General features: G+C 44.6%; 4 protein-coding genes across 5 annotated transcripts; 2 read left to right on the forward strand and 2 right to left on the reverse strand.

The window, feature by feature from the left end:
- Positions 1-1941: 1941 nt before the first annotated feature.
- LOC118795013 (protein CutA homolog) lies at positions 1942-5496 on the reverse strand. 2 transcript variants are annotated; one of them, XM_036553336.1, is made up of 7 exons: positions 5195-5496; positions 4744-4791; positions 4175-4323; positions 3454-3513; positions 3312-3357; positions 2972-3021; positions 1942-2342 (listed from the first exon to the last, which is right to left on the reverse strand). In XM_036553336.1, exons 2-7 carry the CDS (start codon positions 4786-4788, stop codon positions 2243-2245), a joined length of 450 nt encoding a protein of 149 aa, XP_036409229.1. In that variant the 5' UTR covers positions 4789-4791; positions 5195-5496; the 3' UTR covers positions 1942-2242. The 2 variants fall into 2 exon arrangements, with proteins under 2 accessions (XP_036409229.1, XP_036409228.1); XM_036553335.1 differs by having other exon boundaries at positions 5140-5496.
- A 79-nt stretch (positions 5497-5575) lies between these two features.
- eif3d (eukaryotic translation initiation factor 3, subunit D) lies at positions 5576-12284 on the forward strand. Its single transcript, XM_036552971.1, has 16 exons — positions 5576-5683; positions 6395-6520; positions 6910-6955; positions 7092-7228; positions 7633-7718; positions 7938-8010; positions 8200-8321; positions 8755-8887; positions 9004-9151; positions 9494-9624; positions 10119-10204; positions 10633-10762; positions 11219-11361; positions 11485-11677; positions 11884-11977; positions 12176-12284. Exons 2-16 carry the CDS (start codon positions 6398-6400, stop codon positions 12187-12189), a joined length of 1659 nt encoding a protein of 552 aa, XP_036408864.1. The 5' UTR covers positions 5576-5683; positions 6395-6397; the 3' UTR covers positions 12190-12284.
- Positions 12285-12723: 439 nt separating this feature from the next.
- Positions 12724-15244, reverse strand: sult3st1 (sulfotransferase family 3, cytosolic sulfotransferase 1). The gene is made up of 6 exons (XM_036552803.1): positions 15103-15244; positions 14534-14742; positions 13897-14023; positions 13518-13612; positions 12951-13131; positions 12724-12851 (listed from the first exon to the last, which is right to left on the reverse strand). Exons 1-6 carry the CDS (start codon positions 15242-15244, stop codon positions 12724-12726), a joined length of 882 nt encoding a protein of 293 aa, XP_036408696.1.
- Positions 15245-16473: 1229 nt separating this feature from the next.
- LOC118794545 (GTPase IMAP family member 4-like) lies at positions 16474-18679 on the forward strand. Its single transcript, XM_036552804.1, has 3 exons — positions 16474-16570; positions 17473-18297; positions 18582-18679. Exons 1-3 carry the CDS (start codon positions 16474-16476, stop codon positions 18677-18679), a joined length of 1020 nt encoding a protein of 339 aa, XP_036408697.1.
- The last annotated feature ends 618 nt before the right edge of the window (positions 18680-19297 follow it).

Raw genomic sequence — 19297 nt, forward strand, 5'->3', positions numbered from 1 at the left:
TCGCATACTGAATCATGCAATGTAAATTCATAGCTTCTTTTTTTAATAGATTTTTTTACTACCCCCCCCCCCCCCCCCCCCCCCCCCCGAACAGCGCCCTCATTCACTCTTAACATCAACCTAACCCCCTCTGCAAAACATTCCTTCCCTCCCACTTAAAGAAAGTCTGAAGAAGTCTCGAAGAAAGTCTGGCATTTATCAAAAACAGCTTCCCCTTTTAGTGTACATATTCACAAGTCTCTGATTTAAAAAAAAAAACGTATCTTTGAGCCAACGTGGTACCAAGGGAGGGTTGGGATATTTCCAGACCAAAAAACATTTAGCATTGAGCCAAGAAAGATCCGAATGTGGCTGTTTCTGTTTGTTTGGCATTCATCAGGAAAAGGTCACTTAAAACAGCAAAAAATGGAAACAACTGGCCAGGGCTGTAGACCAGCCTCCAGAATGTCAGCAACTCAATTTAGGGGAGGAACAGAGAGGCCGTGAGTCAGGCGCTCGTATTTCCTCAACGTATTGCAGAGGTGAGGTCAAAGAGGCAGCGCACGGAGGCAGCATTTGCTCAGATAAATTCAGCAGCTCACGCGGTTAAATCCTTTGTCTCGCCATTTGCTGAAGGGCTCAATTTGCATACCGAGCCCCACGGTCGTCCACTTTTGATCCGCAGACCCGGCTGGACGAATTACAGGGAAAATGAGGCCGCAAACCCGCAGCTTCACGGGTTTTACCTTTTCATAAGTATGGTCTTGCTGAAACAGTCACGTCCTTGCATCAGAACACATTACAGTTGCAATGGCAAACTGACTCATCTCTCACTAATACACAAATCTAAAGTAAAGGGGAAAAAAACAACATCAAATGCATCTGCTTACATTCACACCTGGAACTAAAAACATTTTTTATTCATGACCAAATCTCTTACAAAGGCCTTCGAAAACACATAGGAGAGATGGGCCAGATGGAGGTGGTTTTTCTTTTTTTCCCTCCAGTCACACTGGCGACACCTGGGATTAAATGGAAGGCATGGAGTAATTCCATACCTGAGCCGACAGAAAAATGTGTATCTCTGGAAGCTCACTCAGCTGAAACCGCCAGCTGAAGCCCTCTCTTTGCCTTGCTGTGTAAAGCTGGTCACGGATTCGATAACATCAGGGCCACAAGAATGAATCAAAGCAAAGGTAATTGGAAGAAAAAGAAATTAATCTCACTTGTTTATCCACACAGAAGGGCTGTCGGTCTTTCAGTCTTGCCTGGCTGTGCACTCAGTGTTTGTGGCTGTTCTTCCAGAATGCTAGTTGTTTTCTGCGAGACTGGAATCTTGTAGAACCATCTCTATGGGGAGTCGTGGTCAGATGAGACTGATGGGTAGAGTGACATTTTCCAATGCTGCCGATGGGAAGTGTAGTCCATAGCCGGCTGGACGAAGTGTAGTCCACAGCCAGAAACATGGAGGAGATTTAAGCTTGCTTTAGATTTCACTTCCCAGCGGCCCATCTGTCAAATGCTGTGTGACACGTTGTCAGTTGAGCTTACCCCAAAATTTTTTGCTTGAAACAACTCCTCAATTGATTCAGAACAAAAGAAAAAAAAAAAACCACTAAAAACCATCTGACTCCCCAGAACTAACCCAGCCCACTCCCCATGAATCAAAACCCACCAAAAACCACCTGTCCTCCCTCCTTCAACACCCCCTCCACCCCCACCCCATGATGCACCACAGTCTCTCCAGCTGTGTGTATGGCCAGACATGAAAACAAATGGGGAATTGTCTCCCCCTAGTGCACCTACTGATTTCTACAACAGTGGACATTAAGATCTCATATCAAGACAAAATCTAATTCTGCCTTACAGGATACACACTCGAGAAGACACGGTAAAGTTTCCACTAATAACATTTAGGCTTTGGATGACAAAATAATAGGCATGCGACAAGGGACTCTGGGATTCAGTGAACATGTGAATGTTTCATTGCAGTTTTATTACCTATTTCAGTCTCATAACCTGTGCTTGATGCATTCTGAACTCACTTGTGGCTATAAACAGAAGATACAAATCTAAACAAATAACTTTCCTTTGTTTGGAGAAAGCAAGAACAAAGCAAGAATAAAATACTGACTTTCTTTTTAAAACACAGAATCGTTCAGCTGTTTTGACAGATAATTTGTAGATTGACGGCGGTTGGTAATGGAGAGATGTAAATGCTTGCTGTTCAAAAGTGTGTCCACTGGAGGGTGCTAAAGAGCACTTATTCTGGCACAGTATCACTTATCCACTTCAGGTAGGGAGGGTTTCCCTGGTCAATGGGCATGCTGATGACTTCGGCCACTTCATAAGGATGATTTGACCTGGCCAAGAGACATACACAGCATTTTCTACTTGCACAAATTTGTTTCTCCACTCACAAGAAAATATTCAGCTAAATATTATAAATCAGAACAGTAGAGCACTGGTATTCCAGTTAATGAATATGCCTGGAAAAACCCAGTGCAATATGTTCTGCCTGTAAAGCATTTTAAGATTTAAATTACACCAAATGTCACTTCAACCAGGTTTCAACAAGGTGACTTTTCACAAACCACAACCTCTTCACAAAATTTATAACCAGCAAAGGTGGGACATTAATAGTCAAACTTCAAAAGCCTGAAATTTTACACGGGATTTTCCCAGGGCCCAGATTACTAAAGATACATTTCACAATCACTGAGGACCTGTAACAAAGATCATCATTAAGCTGCACAATGGCTATTGTGATGAAACAATGTTTCTTATGCCGGGTTTAATTCCATCTGAGCTCTCTTAATTAGCTGTGGCTGACTACCAAACAGCTTTATTCTGGCGTGGGTGTAGTTCCATTTAAGTACATTTACATTTAATTACATTTAAGAGTCATGTGTATGCCATTTGAAATATTTTTCAAATTTTCAGAAACCCAAATGAAAGAATCCACTAAACAGTTTAATGCTATTGCACTCACCTGACATAATTTGCCAGAGCAGACACCTTTGAGCTTCTGGTTTTAATCATCTGGGGGAAAAAAGACCAAAGATGATCCTTTTAACTTTAAAATGACATACTTTCTGCACTATTTGAAAATGAACATACTACATAGGCCTCTCAGAAAGAAAACAAAAGCTTTTCAAAATTTGCTGTAGGGGCACTGCTTACGCATTTGTGCAATTTGAGCAGGGTGTTGTGTTTAATATTACTGCCTATGAAATGCAGAAAAGATGTAAAAACCAAAAGGGCAATTACACCGAACATGTTTCTATGGATTTCTGAAATGGAGACAACAGAAAGGGCCTCCATTATCTTACCAAAAGTACTTCACTGTCCTCTTCAATCTTGCCTTTCCACTCATATCTGTAACACAGTGAGTGGATCACATTTTGAAACATCTGTCAGGGTCCTGAGTCAGCCAGTCTGTCTAAGATGGCCAGAGCTGGGATGGACACTTACACAGATGTGATCTTGGGCACAATGTTGACACAGGCTGCCAGCTTCCTCTCCACAATCCCTCTGTGAGGACATTATCACACATTGGCCATTAATGGACATCAACCTCATCGTCAACTTTAGGTCTCAAGATATGTTCACCTTTTTTAATCTGCATGTCTATTTACAATACTTTTCACTGAGATGCTTGTTTATGATATCTGTAGGAGTATGATGGCGATTCTAAGAGCAAAACTTGCAGAAAATCTAGGCAAAAAGGTTAGGTCAAAGCATATTTGGTACAAATAGCCTTTTGATATGCAACACACTCCAGTTTGGTAAGTGTATACACAATATAAATCCAGGATAGTCCGTAAAAGAGAAAAATATAACATATACAAACAAAGTTGCTATGAGGTCCTACCAAATTTCTCAGAAGATTTAGATTTTACATTAATTTAGAAACTGCATTAACGAATTAAAAAAATTACAATATACTGACAATTTAAAATTTATGCATTAAGGATATATTTTAAATATATAAATTAGTGCGGTTTTGGTATATTGCAGTATATTTCTGATCACATTATTAGTATCTGCAACATGTTCTTGGTCTAAACAACACATTTTTCAATTTATTGCAAAACATTTAATTTCCATTTGGGGATACTTGTGAAACAATTACTAATTCTCAAAAAAAGATTATGGAACTGGTTCATGTGCCAAAAAATGTGTTTGCAGTCACCTGGCCAGATCTTTGGCCACCTGCTCGTTGGGACAGGTGACGAAGGCTGCAGAGTGTGTGCCAGATGTGTACGTTTCTGACGCCATAGAGAATGCTCTCAATCCCACAATCCTCAGCAGTGGTAGCATCAACACACTAAGCAGCACGGTCTGGCGTCATGGGAACAGAAAAAGAGGTTCGTTCATTCATTCAAGACAGGGAATACTTTGAGAAAAAGAACATGTTTGACTAAAAGCCCTTTCCTGGAAAACAAACAAGCAAGCTCTGGGCTAATCAAAGAATGGAAGTCCTGGTCGTAATAATATTCAGCTGGCAGACATCTTAACAGTAAAGGAGTTTTTGTTACAAAGGGAAATGAACCCCAATGTGATGTACCTAGAGTTGCTTTCAGCATGTGATGACATTTGTGCATGCAACGATGCGCAAGATACATCCACAGCCGGGTTTCTCAAGTCTTACGAAAAACAGTACTCTTGTTTTGGCGCACTATTCCGCCCCCTCACTATGTGGTTAGATACACATTTATAGCCTACAACATTCAGCGTTTTGAAATGTTGCTTGTTTCTTACCAGAACGACAGTTCGCACAGGCCCGCAAGGTAGTCCAAGCTGCATTGCCTGTGTGTGAGAACATGCTACACAATTAGCTGGGTGAAAGAGACCATGATATTGTACCAAGTAAAGTTTATTAGGCATAAGCTACGGGTAAAACAATCTACCCCAGGCCAGAACAAACGTGACGTAAAGTATACTGAAAACAAGCGGAACTGACAGCTAGCTAGCTAAATACATCAGTGCTAATAAGCTAGCTAGACGTGACTACTTCAAGTCCTAGAAAACTATGTTAAGTCTGCACGACGGTGTTTTGGCACGGATCAAACTCATAACATGCATAATTCTTCTGACGATTCTCAGGTTGGTAAAAATTTGCACAACAATGGCTGCTGATTAACAAACTTCTCATACGTCGGGAGTGGATCTTCGCGTTTACCCACTACCAGGTCCCGTCTCCCAAGTTTACCTGACTCGAACTGGCATGTACACTGACACACCCCCAGCCGAAAATCAAACCTCATCTGCCTGGTCGGTTCACGCATGTGCGCTGATCTCAATGAGTTTCATTTGGTCTAATGGTGACATTGCTTGGTTGTTAGCCAGTTAAATAGTTGATTGCTAATTGAATTATTTGTACAATTATTATTTCTTATCCAGACTTAGACTGCCCAATCGTAACTAAAATTTTGTGCAAAAACCTCTAAAAGATCTTGTGGTTACTGTAAAGCTAGCAAGCTAAGTACTGCTCGCTATTTGGGCTAGCTAACGTTAACGAGGCACCAAATGTCGTAACACGTTGTGTAGTCGCGACAGGAAGTAGCTGGTTAGTTATTTCCATTTACGGCGCTCCATCTTTTCGCTGGCGCTCACGAGAAGAGATATCGATAGACTACGTGTTTCGGATTTTTGATCTTGGAAAAAGATTGACATCCACGGTTTTCAGTGAGCAGTTGAGGTAATACTTACAATAACTCTCTCTGTAAGAAATGTTAGACTTGTAAGACATTTTGTGTAGCTAATGCTAGCTAGCTCCGTGACATACGACAAGATTCACGCTAGACAGTGAACTTCCTTTGGGAAGCTCGAGGTTTCATCCTCTGATCCATTTATTCAAACATGTTTCCCATATTAAAATGCCAATAATGTATTACCTAGCTAGTGTTTACAGTGAAATCACCCAACGACTTCTTTCGTTTGATTTCCTGATAGCTAAACTGATTGAATAGTGGAGAAAAGCATAAGCACTCCTTCGGAGAGCTGTCAGGAAGCTGGCCGGCACTTGAATGATTGTGCTCACCATTAATAATGTAATGTTAATGTTTAATGCGGTCACCAGTCCAACTACGCAAACTGTCCCCACTGAAGAAAGCTGCACTCGTGCCAGACATTGTGTGGGAGATCGGGAGCAAGTGGAGCTTCACACCCTAAACTGTTTTAAGTGTTAGAGGTTTTGCCACAAAACCACGTTTATGCCATTGCTTCTCCAAGCACACCTGTATGTATACATCAGGGAAGGGGATCTGTTAGTTTTTTTTTTTTTTCTGTGAACTGCTTTCTTCTAGAGCACTCACAACAATGAAATATTTGCACCACGCATGTCAACTTGCAGGGTAGGGCTATTTTACAAATGCTTTTAAAGTACATCCTGCTTTTTCCCTCCTTCCAGACCATGGCGAAGTTCCACGCCCCCGTGATCCAGGACAACCCTAGCGGATGGGGTCCCTGTGCCGTTCCAGAAAAATTCAAAGACATGCCCTACCAGCCCTTCAGCAAGGGGGACAGGCTCGGCAAGGTAGGGAGGGTGCTACTATGGAAATGTGGAGGTTGTAGAGAATAAGCCATGAAAATGTGCATTAGAGAAGTGATGTACCTCAGGCAGGTTAAGCAGCAATTATCTTATCAGAAGAAATAATGGGTTGATTTGTCTGACTCTTGATTGTGAGTAGTGTCTCAGTAAAGTCTCAAGTCATGTTTGAAAGTACAATTATCTTCTCAGCCAGAAGGTGTGACAAGCACTTCATTCACCTGCAGCTTCATATTTCTAAACGGATGGTAATCAACAGGTCTGGAGGACAGCAGCTAGATTGTACTAGGAATGTCTCATCTGTGGCAGTAGCCACATGAATGTGATTAAAGTTTCTTTCAGTGGAGGTTTCAGTCCCACTTTAACCCCCGCTGCAGGTAGCTGACTGGACCGGTGCCACTTACCAGGACAAGAGATATACCAGTGAGTGAAACCCTGGGCACCGAGGGAGGGGTGGGTCAGCCTAACAAAGCTTTTGGCTGTTACTGAGTAGTCAGACGTGAGTGCCAGTGTATGTTGATCAAGGGCATGCTGGTCACTGACAGTGTCTGTGTTGCAGATAAGTACTCGTCTCAGTTCGGAGGTGGCAGTCAGTACGCCTACTTCCACGAGGAGGACGAGGCCAGCTTCCAGCTGGTGGACACAGCCAAGGCACAGAAGTCTGCGTACCAGAGGAACCGCATGAGGTTTGCGCAGGTAGGAGGGTGCTTCATGCATGCGCACACACACACACACACACACACACACACACACACACACACAAACATAAGCATGGACATTTCATTCACTTTACTTTTCATAGTAAAATAAGTTATCGATACTTATTAATACTTTTGAAAACGATTATAAACTATTTATAGACCACCTTTCAAACCAAATCAGACAAGCATAAAGAAATACATAAAATAGATTAATATAACAAAAAATAAACTATACTAGTGGTAACAATGTAAATGCAATAATTTTGTTTTATGGATCGTTGTAGGATCTCTTTTCAGCACTATTTTTGTTTACATTAAGCATGTACTTTGTTTCCCAACCCCGTGATGTCAGCACATCCATGTGAAACACTCATCTAACATCACATGTCATTTCCACAGAGGAACCTGCGTAGGGACAAGGACCGCCGGAACCTGACCCAGTTCAACCTGCAGACCCTGCCCAAGAGCGCCAAGCAGAAGGAGAGGTGAGTGGTGCAGTGGGCCCCTTCTCTTTTCCCTGTGCTTCTGCCAGATGAAGACCTCTGCTGTTCTTGGAACAGAAGGAAATATATACCAACAGTCATTAATGGGAGAGAATTTGCATTCAACTGGCACAATATTAAGAGATCAGGTGTTGCAGGGGAAACCAAAGGAAACCTGTGCTTATGGGTTTCTCCCTCCTCTCTCTGTCCACTTCCCTCCAGAGACCGCATGCGTTTGCAGAAGAAGTTCCAGAAGCAGTTTGGTGTCCGTCAGAAATGGGACCAGAAATCCCAGGTACTGTACAAGAAAGACATACTTGTCTGCCACCCTGAAGGCCTTGTGTTCTGACCTAACAGTCTGTCTCCCTTGTTCTCTCTCTCGCTTTCCTCTTTCTTCCTCTCCCTCTTTCCTCCTTTCCCTGTGCTCTAACTCCTTACCTCTCCTCTCTCCCTCGCCCTCCTTTCGCCCTCTGTCTGTGCTCAGGCCCAGCTGAAGCCCCGCGACTCCTCGGTGGAGGTGCGCAGTGACTGGGAGGTGAAGGAGGAGATGGACTTCCCCAGGCTGATGAAGATGAGATACATGGAGGTGGCGGACCCTGTCGACATGTGAGTCTACACTTTTCTCACTGCCCCTCCCTGAAGGCCCCCTCTTAGTCTTTACAAGACATACAGGCCTTCAATCATGGCATAGAAGTAAAAATGATATATATACGCACAGATCTATATAACGTAAATGTATGCTGTAAAGTATAGAATATGTAGCAGGGGCTGGTATTTCTGTGAACAAGGCCAGTGGAAGCAGGTGTGCACAGCTACAGGTGTGCAGTTACTGAGAAACGCGCAGGTGTAGAATCATTTCTGTGCTCTGTGGTTCAGTGCTGGGTTCATCCTGCCCCCTTGTCCTTTTTGTCTCTCCACTCTGTCTTATCTTGCACCACTCAACATCCCTCTCTCTTGGTCTCCATCATTGTCCTCCATCCCTCTCTCTTCCCTTTGTCCCTGAATCCCTCTAACCATCTTCCCTCCCTCCCTCTCTCAGTGAATGCTGTGGTGCCCTGGAGTACTATGACAAGGCGTTTGACCGTGTCACTACCCGCAACGAGAGGCCGCTCAAGAGCATCAAGAGGATCTTCCACACTGTGACCACCACTGATGACCCGGTCATCCGCAAGGTAAACGACACGGTGTGGGATTCATGGCCTGGGAATTCGAGCAACGTCAGTCCAGTTGCATGAGTGCATGGTGACACACTAATGATCTCTGTGCCTACCCTGTGCCTGTTCTCCAGCTGGCGAAGACCCAGGGCAACGTGTTTGCCACCGATGCCATTCTGGCCACTCTGATGTGCTGCACGCGCTCCGTCAACTCCTGGGACATCATCGTGCAGCGGGTGGGCAACAAGCTCTTCTTCGACAAGAGGGACAACTCGGATTTCGGTGAGCCGCGCTCCAGTCTCCCTACTTATGGGGAAGTCTACTGTGATTCATCATGCTGAATCAGACCAAAAAGAGCGTACAGGGAGAAAATAAAACCCAGGGATAGTGCTTGGTTGTCTTTTTCAAAGATGTAGCCTACTATTTCCTCAAAACTTTTTCAAGCAGAGGTATATCTAAGATTTAGTGTTGCAGCTGTAATTAACCTCATGTACTGTAGCAATACCAGCAAGAACGTAAAAAGTCAGACTTTACAGTTTGTTCCATAGCAGATCCCAGTGCTGTGTGCTTTGTATCTCTGGGTTTCCACCTTCCACTCTAAGCGGTCTGTCCTGTGTCTCTCAGATCTGCTGACGGTGAGCGAGACGGCCAACGAGCCGCCGCAGGACGAGGGAAACTCCTTCAACTCACCCCGGAACCTGGCCATGGAGGCCACCTACATCAACCACAACTTCTCCCAGCAGTGCCTGCGTCTGGTGAGCTCCGCGCGCCACGCTGGGTTCCCTGTGCTGAAAAGGGAACACCGAGGGCAGGACTATAATAATCATATCATTGAATCATAAAATGAGTAGACATTTTGAAACACATTGAAAGACTAGTGTTAAAGGTAACCTAGGAATGGTTTGTGATGAAGTGAAGCCAAGTAAAGTGTATGGTTGGACACAAATCCAGGCATCCACCAGTCAGCCTTATGTTGAGTTTGTCTCCAGGGCTACTTACCAAATTTTTTCCTTGGGTCTTTCCTGTAAAATTCTGGGAGACTTATCCCAGACATCATCAAATGAATGTTAACTTCTAAGTTTTAATCAGGTATATATGTTAAGGGATAATATTAAGATACTGATTTTGTTTTTTGTTTTTGTCAAAGAAATAATCCTGAGTGCCCTTGAAGAGAACTACAGGCGTTATGAGTATGTTGTATAAATGGTTGTGTGTGTGTGTGTGTTTTAAACATTGTACTTTCTGTCAGGGGGGAGAGAGGTACAAGTTTCCCAACCCAAATCCCTTTGTAGAGGAGGACATGGACAAGAGTGAGGTGGCCTCTGTGGCGTACAGGTGAGTCCTGACCCCTGGTGTTCACTTGTGGTATTGCATGCATTTTATTATCATTAATACATGCACGCATGCACGTGGAACTGAGTTCCTGTCCAAGAAGCCACAATCCAGCTGATTCTCCATCTCTCTTTAAACCGCTGACATTCTCAGAACTAGGCAGCGAAGCTAAATTGGTTGAATTGAGACAGCAGCTAGTTAGATCCAGGATCAGGGTTGAGACACACCACAGTCATAGTTTGTGAATGTGCATGTTTTTACCAGTGATTCCCCAAGCAGTTGCACACTATTTTTTGATGTCAGCTCACATCAGTGTCTTTATTTAGTGGGGATTTAGCACAAGCAGGCTGCTTGTGTTTCCACTGTGTGTAGCATGTCGCTGTGTGCCGCTGTGGTCAGAACTGACGCGTTCCTGTCCCCGTCCGTCCCAGGTACCGCCGCTGGAAGCTGGGGGAGGACATCGACCTGATGGTCCGCTGCGAGCACGACGGCGTGATGACGGGCGCCAACGGGGAGGTGTCCTTCATCAACGTCAAGACGCTGAACGAGTGGGACTCGAGGGTGAGAGAGGGAGCGGCGATCGGGGCGATCGGGGCGCCGGAGCCGTGCCCGTTGCCCTGTGCAGCTCCTGGTGGCTCAGCAGTCATGGATCCCGAGAGCCGTTATCAGATATGATACCCCGTACTTACGCTCGGAGTGGAAACAGCAATGCTGTTTTACATGGGGTCCTTTTCATGTTTTTGCATCAAGGGGATTTCTGTTTTTTTCTTAAGTGAAATTCTTCAGGTTTTCGGAAAGGTTGGATGTGTACAAAATAATTTTAGGTTCCATGTTCCTGATAGAGACGTGGAGAGGAATAGAAAATCATTGCACCTGGTGCATGAGATTTATGAATGCATATCATAAGGGGTTAAAAGTCTTTCTGGAGCTTGATTACAATTGTGATGTTTGTTTGACATAAGCAGCAGCCTCTGTGACCTGTAGGCAGATCAGACTGTCTGTTTTTGTCTCTCGCAGTACTGTAACGGAGTGGACTGGCGTCAGAAGCTGGACTCTCAGAGGGGAGCGGTTCTGGCCACGGAGCTGAAGAACAACAGCTACAAGCTGGCCCGCTGGACCTGCTGTGCCATGCTGGCCGGGTCCGAGTACCTCAAACTGGGGTGAGTGGCACACGACCACTGCTGGATTCAGTAACTACAGCTATATGACATCAACTCTGCGGTCACTGATTTTTTTTTTTTTTTATTAAATAACTTAAAATCTCTCTCTCCCTTCCTCTACAGGTATGTGTCCCGTTACCATGTGAAGGACTCCTCCCGTCACGTGATCCTGGGCACCCAGCAGTTCAAGCCCAACGAGTTCGCCAGCCAGATCAACCTGAGCATGGAGAACGCCTGGGGCATTCTGCGCTGTGTCATCGACATCTGCCGCAAGCTGGACGAGGGCAAGTACCTCATCCTCAAGGACCCCAACAAGGTGAGCCCCGCGGAGGGAGGAAGAGGGAGACGGCGGTGCGTTACTGACCAGGGCGTAGAGACACAGCCAGTGTGTTACTCACAGAGATCATGATGTAGATGCCGTTTGCTGCTCAGTCTTCAGACATGGCATAAGGTGTGACAGTGTCGCTTAAACCTCTGTGTGGACGTGTGTGTGTGTGTGTGTGTGTGTGTGTGTGCCCACAGCAAGTAATCCGCATCTACAGCCTCCCAGATGGAACATTCAGCTCAGAAGAGGACGAGGATGAGGAGGAGGAGGAAGAGGATGAGGAGGAAGAAGGTGAGGTCAATGGAGAGAATGGTTTATTCGTCTTCCTGTGTGGTGTGTTTGTGTGTGCGTGTGGGGAGATACTGTGGAAGTCTTCAAAGGCAAACACACAACAAGCTTAATAAATGTGTATGGAGACAGTTTTGAGTTATTGACAGTTCTCCACCCCCCTTTTCCCAATATTCTCTGTTCTCTGTCCGTCTCTCCTAGATGAGGAAAACTAAGTGGAGACAAACAGAAGTTGTGGCCAGATGGGTCTACTCAACACCCAGCTGTATTTGCATTTATAGCATAAACAAAATAAAGATTGTCATAAATATTTTGACTTTTCCATTTTGTTTCTTCCAGTAATGGGAGATTATTTCTTTTCAAAAGGACCAAAGGTCAATTTTGAATTATTCTTTACAATGATTTTTCTTCATTTGGCAGACATCTTTGTTTAGAGCAGTGTAAAATACATGACATAATTACAATAGCTACCAAATTCACTATAAAAAAAAGCAAGGACATCGTCACAGTACACTCAGCATACAAGTGATCCATATAATTTATCACAAAAGCAAGTCAATGAATATCTGCGGGGAAACCACAGGTTAGTGGAAAAAAGCGTAAACGTAGTAAATTTGCTATTACTATTATTTACCATAATAGTAACCGGAATGAAATTATCAAGAGACCACAATGTCAGCACACAGTTCATGGCGAATACTGGTTCCTGTTGTGTTGTCATCCCAACTGTCAGATCCGTCTTGATCTCATTACTTCGACACCTCATTAATGTCCCAGACGAACTTAAAGGGCAGGTCCTGCATCTTCTCCTGGAAGACCTGGTCAAACCTCTCGTTTTGGGCCACAGTGAAGGTGTTCTTCCAGTCACCGACGGTACCTGCCGTAACACTGGCATTAAGCAGCAGTCATGGTACCTGAAGCACCTGATAGCCTCATGGGAGATGGTGCAGAGGGAATTCAGAAAGTGACCCCTGACCTTTACGCAGGAAGGTTCCCTTCTCTCGAATGAGCAGGTCCTGGGGCAGGAACTCGTAGTTGGCTTTAGGGTCTTTCTTCATGTTTTTGAACGTGGCCTTCTCCACCACCCGGTCGATGGCGGAATCATCTAGGTTCTTCCCAAGGAATGTGCTGATCTTCACCACCTCCGCTCTCAGATCCTGAGACAAGACAGGTGGGGAATGACATGAAAACACTTCTCTGACTCCGGGACACATGGTGATGTGTGCTGTATGAAAGCAATCGAGTGTCGTGCCCTGCTCAGGCAAATATTGCACAGGAAGTAGCATAGACAGGATGAAGGCCACACGTGTGCTAAAATGAACAAGAAGAGTCATTAGTAATGCCACATTGTGTCAAAGAGTGCAGCTTGTCATGGCAGTAGGGTTACTAGCCTGCATAAGGGAAACAGTTGCTTTGGATCTTCCCTTCCCTTCCCTCCCCTTTGGACGCCAACTTTGTGAACTGACTATGCCCACGAAAGGTCCTTATCCAATGAGGAGAAAAGCAGGTAGCATTATGTATCATGTTAGTAAAGTATGCTCACCGTGATCATGTCCTCGTAAGTCAGGAACAGGATGTTGTACTGGTCCCTGTTGGTGTACCATTCTCTGATGTGGTCAAACCAGGAAGAACCACCCACTGCAAATGCACAACAGGCACTGTTGTCTTGAGGGTATCTGTGTGTGTTAGCAGGGCCAGTATACCCATAAGTCTAAGAGTCTTAACATGACTCTGACATAACCCTCTTACTACCCATTCCTTATGCTCAAATCCTGCCTCCTCTGGTTACCTCAAGATTTGTTTTGGATCCCAGGATGTTTTCATTTCCAACATATGCTAAGTAACAGTCATCAGCTTTTGCTACGTATCCCACCATTAGATGGCAGAGTGATGTTCCTGTACACTGAAGCTGCACATCTCACCCGCTCCTGCCAGGTACTGTTCCATGAAATCCTCAAAGCTCCTGGGAGTCTCCAGCTTGCTCCAGGCACGGCAGAAGTGAAAATAGGAGACCACGTTGTCCTTTGGGTTCCTCATCACATACACAATCTGACACAAAACCAGGACAGTTTTTAAATAGTTTAAATAGTTTTTTTCCCGTTTGTTAAAAAAATGAATTGGAACTAATTCTTATTGAATAAACCCATTCCTGTGAAGCCACTCATACTGAAATGGTGCATTTTTATTTTTATTTTTTAACACTGTTGTTCTTGTTACCTCATGTAAATGTACTATGTGTGTTTGTACACCAAATAGCCCACTTCAACTCCTTCCCAATTTTTTAATGCTACAGCAGTTTTGTAATCTTTCTTACCACCAGAATAACACTGACACCTCTGTACAGCTTGACTTTTGCACTTGTAAATACTATATGTAAGTATTTTGTAAATACTTGTGCTTATTATTTCTGCAGTCTTTCATACCTACTGTTAATTTTCAATTGGTTTTTTTACCCCTCCACATTTTATTGCTTTATGCATGAAAGTGTCCACGTTCTCACCCCTAGCTGTACACCACTATCTTCCTGTCATGTGCCTGTTTCTCTGCGGCTCCGCCCACCTTGCCCTTCTTTCCTTTCAGTCCTAGGGGCATCAGAGCAGGGGTGAGGTGAGAGGCAAATAATCGTGGGGAGGGGCGTGAGGCGTAGTCAGTATGTCCCTCAGGGTACTCCAGCCAAGGCATCGTCTCCAGGTTATTTTCGTACGTGACCCCATCTGTGTGGCCCGTCTCACAGAGCAATGTCAAAATCTGCTGGGTCCACACTGTGCCTAAGGGGGAGAAAATGAGAGGGAGAGAGACAGAGAGATGAAGAAAGCGTGTGGTACGTAGTCATGTGGTCTGGCCACAGTCACGTGGTCTGGCCACCATAAGAATACTGTAGAGCATTCAAACTATTTTTAAAGAAAAGCTCACTGTAGGTCAAAGTCACTGACGTATTCAGAAAATTCTAACTCTTTCACGAGTGACCTGGGAATGAGTATGACCCTGCTGCAACAATAGGTCAGTATCATTAAAGATAGCACCGTGAGTTTATATATTCAACATTGTGTGAACATTCTCTCCACTTAGAAATCTGCCTGACAACTTATTAACATCTTCACTAAAGCCATAGTGTAAAAAATCCTCACCTGACTTTGGGTAAGTCACCAGAAAGATGTCACTGTCTCTTATCTCAAACGTCTGAAGGGAGTCGATGTACTCTGCTGTGGTAAGTCCTGCTCCAAAGATATAACCCTTATATTTGCATAGGTAAGGGTTCACAATCTCCATAACGGCCGTCCAGGTCAACGTAAATGAGAGACAGATGAGGAGACCGATGAATCGAGTGGTGTGAAACTGATAAGGGAAAGGATTTGCAAGAAAACGAGCGCGACAGAAGACGGAGAGAACTAGGCTAGCTCACGTGAACTTTATCACAGTACAGCTACAGGCAGAGGCGTGTTTCTCGTTAATTATTAATAGAGGGGAGACCAGGTCTAGCCCTTTTTCTATCTCTGATTCGATAAAGACAATGTTGAGAAAATACAGACCCCACAAGGGAATGAAGCAAGTCAGCATTTGTAGCTGTGAGCAGCAATGATTTTAATAAGACGAGACAAATAAAACCCAGATGTTAGCATTACATTCCTGGCATTTAACAGACACTTTTACACAGAGCAACTTACATTTGTCACATTTTTTTAAACACATTATCTATTTATACAACTGGATATTTACTGAAGCAATTCTGAGTTATGCACCTCGCCCAAGGGTACAACAGCAGTGCCCCAGCAGGGAATCAAACCAGTAACCTTTCAGTTACGAGTCCTGCTCCTTACCACTACCACTAAAAGAGTCATCTTAATATGCATGTTTAATATACATACACAGATCAGATCGCACAGATCCAATTCAACAAATGTCTTTGTAGGTTTTTATCTCATAATATATTATGAGATATTATGGTGGAGCTAAATGTGACATGATCATAAAAAGACTATTGTAAGCCCAACATCTTTCTGTCTTTTGCAAGCTGATATATAACATTCCCATCCCTGTCAATCAGCATGACTGCCTCTCTGTATATGTGTTTCTGTCCATCTCTATCTGGCTGTCTGTCTCTGTCTTTTTATGTTTATCCGCTTGTCTGTGTCCACCTGTCTGTGTTTTGGTCTCTGCCTGTCTGTCTCTATCTATTGCAGCCATACTTGGCCGTGGTGCCTGCAGGGCGGTGTGCTTCGGAAGCCCGTGCGGCCGCTGCAAGGTGTGCTTTGGACCCTCCCGATAAAGATAAAGGGCCGTAAAGATAACGTGACCACCTGTGTGTGAGGCACAGCGACGAGGAAGGAAACAGATCCACAGAACACGGTGGGATGAGCTGTGATCCAGTTTCTTACAAACCGCTGTTCAGCCTGGTGCGTCTCGAGACACTGAAAGCGACCACGAAGAGCCCAGTCAGCTGTTGCCTGAACAAAAAAAAAAGGACATTAGCTGCCTCAGTTGTGTATTTCAGCTAAGAAATGAATGTGTTGGATGTGATTTTCACTGAGAAGGGTGTGAGGGAAGCTGGGAGGGACACGGCAGTGACCGCCCGCTCGTCAATTCTACACAAACACGGTCAGTTCTTTCTTTCCTCGTTCAGTACATACTCGCCGACCATGAATTGAAACACATGCAAATGATCCATTAAAAACAGAGATATGTACCAGCAGAGCAGTGTTGTTACTGTAAGATGTATTTGAAAGTATGACCTGGGGCGATTGTGTCCAAATTATCCCCACCTTGAATGTGGTTTTACTGAGAAACTTTTTACTGGCATCATAAAAATGAGGATCTAGATCATGGATGGGTTATAGTTGTTGGAGCCTTCATATCTGGATAGTTTTAATGTGATATTGTCCTTTCCTAATTGGAGACTTAGCCTGTTTTTCCTCATTGTTAAATATTCAAATTACTTCAGAGGTACATACTGCAGAGACATGGCTCTAAGCTTGTGACCAAGACACCTGCAACATTATGTCTATACAAAAAAAACAAACAGATGTGCCCTGGCATTCACAGTGTTCAAAAATTATAATAAACAAAAAGAAAGCATGAAAATCCCAATAATCCTCCCAAAATCCACTAAAACAGAAACACTTTATACCAATCTTTATGTACCATAGCTATATAAATTAGTCTTTTACTATGATTAATGCCTACTACAGACATTTTTATTGCATGTTATATGTCCATACAGGCTTATGTTGATATAACACATTGTATATGCCACACTGGGGCAGCCGTGTGGCATAGTGGTGAGAAGCAGGGCTCATAACTGAAAGTTTGCTGGTTCCATTCCCAGTTGGGGCACTTCTGTTGTACCCTTGGGCCATTTACTTAACCCAGAGTCACCTCAGTAAATATCCAGCTGTATAAATGGATAACATGTAAAACTAACCTATGTATGTCACTTTAGATAAGGGCATCAGCTAAATGAAAAAAAAAAGTAAAGTAATATATCTGGTCCTCTCCTGCAGGTCAGTCTGTGGCCCTGTCTGACGTTTCTGGGCTGAGAATCATCCTACTAGGGGAGAGAGAGTCGGGACGGAGCGCCGTGGGAAATGCCATCCTGGGCCGTGAGGCCTTTGACGCCATCGGGGTGAAAACCAGGCAGAGCATTGGGAGACGGGGCATGGTGGCCGGGCGGCAGCTCACTGTGGTGGACACGCCAGGGTGGGAGTGGTTCCCATTCCACTGCGCCTCGTGGGGGGTGAAGGGGGAGATCGCCCGTAGCGTGTCACTGTGCCCGCCAGGCCCCCACGCCCTCCTCCTGGTCGTGCCCCTTTCCTTCTCCTTCACGGACAGGGAGAGGATGGTGGCGGAGGAGCACCTGGAGCTTTTCGGAGAGGGAGCGTGGAGGCACGCCCTGGTGGTGTTCACGGTGAGGGCAGGCAGGCTGAAAGACTCCACCATCGAGGAGGAGATCGAGGAGAACGAGGACCTGCAGAGGCTGGTGGAGAGGTGCGGGAACAGGTTCCATGTGCTCCACAGCAGGCCCAGGAGAGGACACGACGCCGTCGCTGAGCTTCTGGCCAAGATCGAGAACATGGTGGCCGAAAACGGAGGGGAGGTCATCCCGAGCGAGGAGGTCCTGAAGGAGGCCAAGGAGAGAGAGGAGGTTCAGGCACGGAGGAAGGAGGTGGAAGAAAAGGAGAGAGAGGAGGAGCTGCTGAGGGTGAAAGAGGCTTTGAAGGTCCTGGAGCTGGAGGAGGGAACGGAGGGGGAGCAGAAAGAAGAGGAAAAAGCGGCATCTGCAGTGCCGAGGATGAGGGAAAAGGCAGAACACGGAGTTTCAGCAGACAGTAAGTGCCATCCGAGTCCCTGGCCTTCTCTTCCTGTGCCATGTCTACAACACTGAATTATAGGTTTATTGCTGTTAGTCCTCCTATTGCGACCCCTTTTAATACTCTTTGAAACGGTCAATGTCAGGGCTGTATCTTTCTGGAGCTTTTCAGCGGATTTCATTGTAAACATTGAATTCAATTTATATTAACATCACAGAGCCAGGGAGTAAATAATAGTTCTGTGTTTGACTGCATGTCCTTAGATGTCCATAGACCCTAACAATGTCTGTGTTGTTTCTCAGTGGGGTTAAAGGACAGCACAGAAGAGCCTCAGCTGACCTCTGGCCCCAGAACATTTGGACTAAGAGCAAGTTTTCAGAGGAGCTGTAGGACACAGTAAGAAGGACAGGTGTGACATCTCTGAGAGTCACACCATACTCACCCAGAGAAAAATGACTCTGTAGCTGGAGACACTGTACGTGAGGGAAATCCAGCTCCTGACTGACTTCTTCTCACTCCACATCCACCATCCCAGCATGCCAGAAATGAAATGTTCTCAATGTTGTGGTCATGATAGTGTGCTCACAGTCACCAAGCATTGGTTTATGTGTCACCATCACAGTCCGACAGCAGAGGACGTGTTTGGATCATATTCTTCTCACTTTCATTGTGCACATAAATACACATTCTGTTTTTTTTGTCATTTCCCTTCCACAGCTGCATTATTATTGTGTTATTGTAAGAATGTGATCATTTTTAAAATGATTAAAAATGCGTTTTTGTTATAGAAAAATAAAACTCAAAGAAATCTCTAACTTAATTTGCATCACATTCATAAAACAATTACAAAACCTAAAATAAGGCATCAAAGAGATACTACTGCAAATTTTGGGTTACAGCATAGACTGTTTCCACCCAGACATCCAGCTCTTATAGCTGGTTGGTGGTTTATGGCTGCGTGTGTTAACATAACCTTATCAGCAAATCTGTCTGTAATTGTCTCTAGGGCCTCATGTGG

Source organism: Megalops cyprinoides, chromosome 19 (genome assembly GCF_013368585.1).
Source record: "Megalops cyprinoides isolate fMegCyp1 chromosome 19, fMegCyp1.pri, whole genome shotgun sequence".
Lineage (NCBI taxonomy): Eukaryota > Metazoa > Chordata > Actinopteri > Elopiformes > Megalopidae > Megalops > Megalops cyprinoides.

Bases quoted from the DNA above. Each gene is read 5' to 3' on its own strand.
- LOC118795013 (XM_036553336.1), bottom strand. From the start codon at position 4,788: ATGCAGCTTGGACTACCTTGCGGGCCTGTGCGAACTGTCGTTCTG. The intron at 4,324-4,743 runs GTAAGAAACAAG...CCATGACGCCAG, and splicing joins CTGTGCGAACTGTCGTTCTG to ACCGTGCTGCTTAGTGTGTT. The intron at 2,343-2,971 runs GTGAGTGCAATA...TCTCTTGGCCAG, and splicing joins GCTCTGGCAAATTATGTCAG to GTCAAATCATCCTTATGAAG.
- eif3d (XM_036552971.1), top strand. From the start codon at position 6,398: ATGGCGAAGTTCCACGCCCCCGTGATCCAGGACAACCCTAGCGGATGG. The intron at 6,521-6,909 runs GTAGGGAGGGTG...CCCCCGCTGCAG, and splicing joins AGGGGGACAGGCTCGGCAAG to GTAGCTGACTGGACCGGTGC. The intron at 10,205-10,632 runs GTGAGTCCTGAC...CGTCCGTCCCAG, and splicing joins GTGGCCTCTGTGGCGTACAG to GTACCGCCGCTGGAAGCTGG.
- sult3st1 (XM_036552803.1), bottom strand. From the start codon at position 15,244: ATGGAGATTGTGAACCCTTACCTATGCAAATATAAGGGTTATATCTTT. The intron at 14,743-15,102 runs GTGAGGATTTTT...TCTCCCCCTTAG, and splicing joins GGTGACTTACCCAAAGTCAG to GCACAGTGTGGACCCAGCAG. The intron at 13,613-13,896 runs GTGAGATGTGCA...GTGCATTTGCAG, and splicing joins ACAGTACCTGGCAGGAGCGG to TGGGTGGTTCTTCCTGGTTT.
- LOC118794545 (XM_036552804.1), top strand. From the start codon at position 16,474: ATGAATGTGTTGGATGTGATTTTCACTGAGAAGGGTGTGAGGGAAGCT. The intron at 16,571-17,472 runs GTCAGTTCTTTC...CCTCTCCTGCAG, and splicing joins GTCAATTCTACACAAACACG to GTCAGTCTGTGGCCCTGTCT. The intron at 18,298-18,581 runs GTAAGTGCCATC...GTTGTTTCTCAG, and splicing joins ACACGGAGTTTCAGCAGACA to TGGGGTTAAAGGACAGCACA.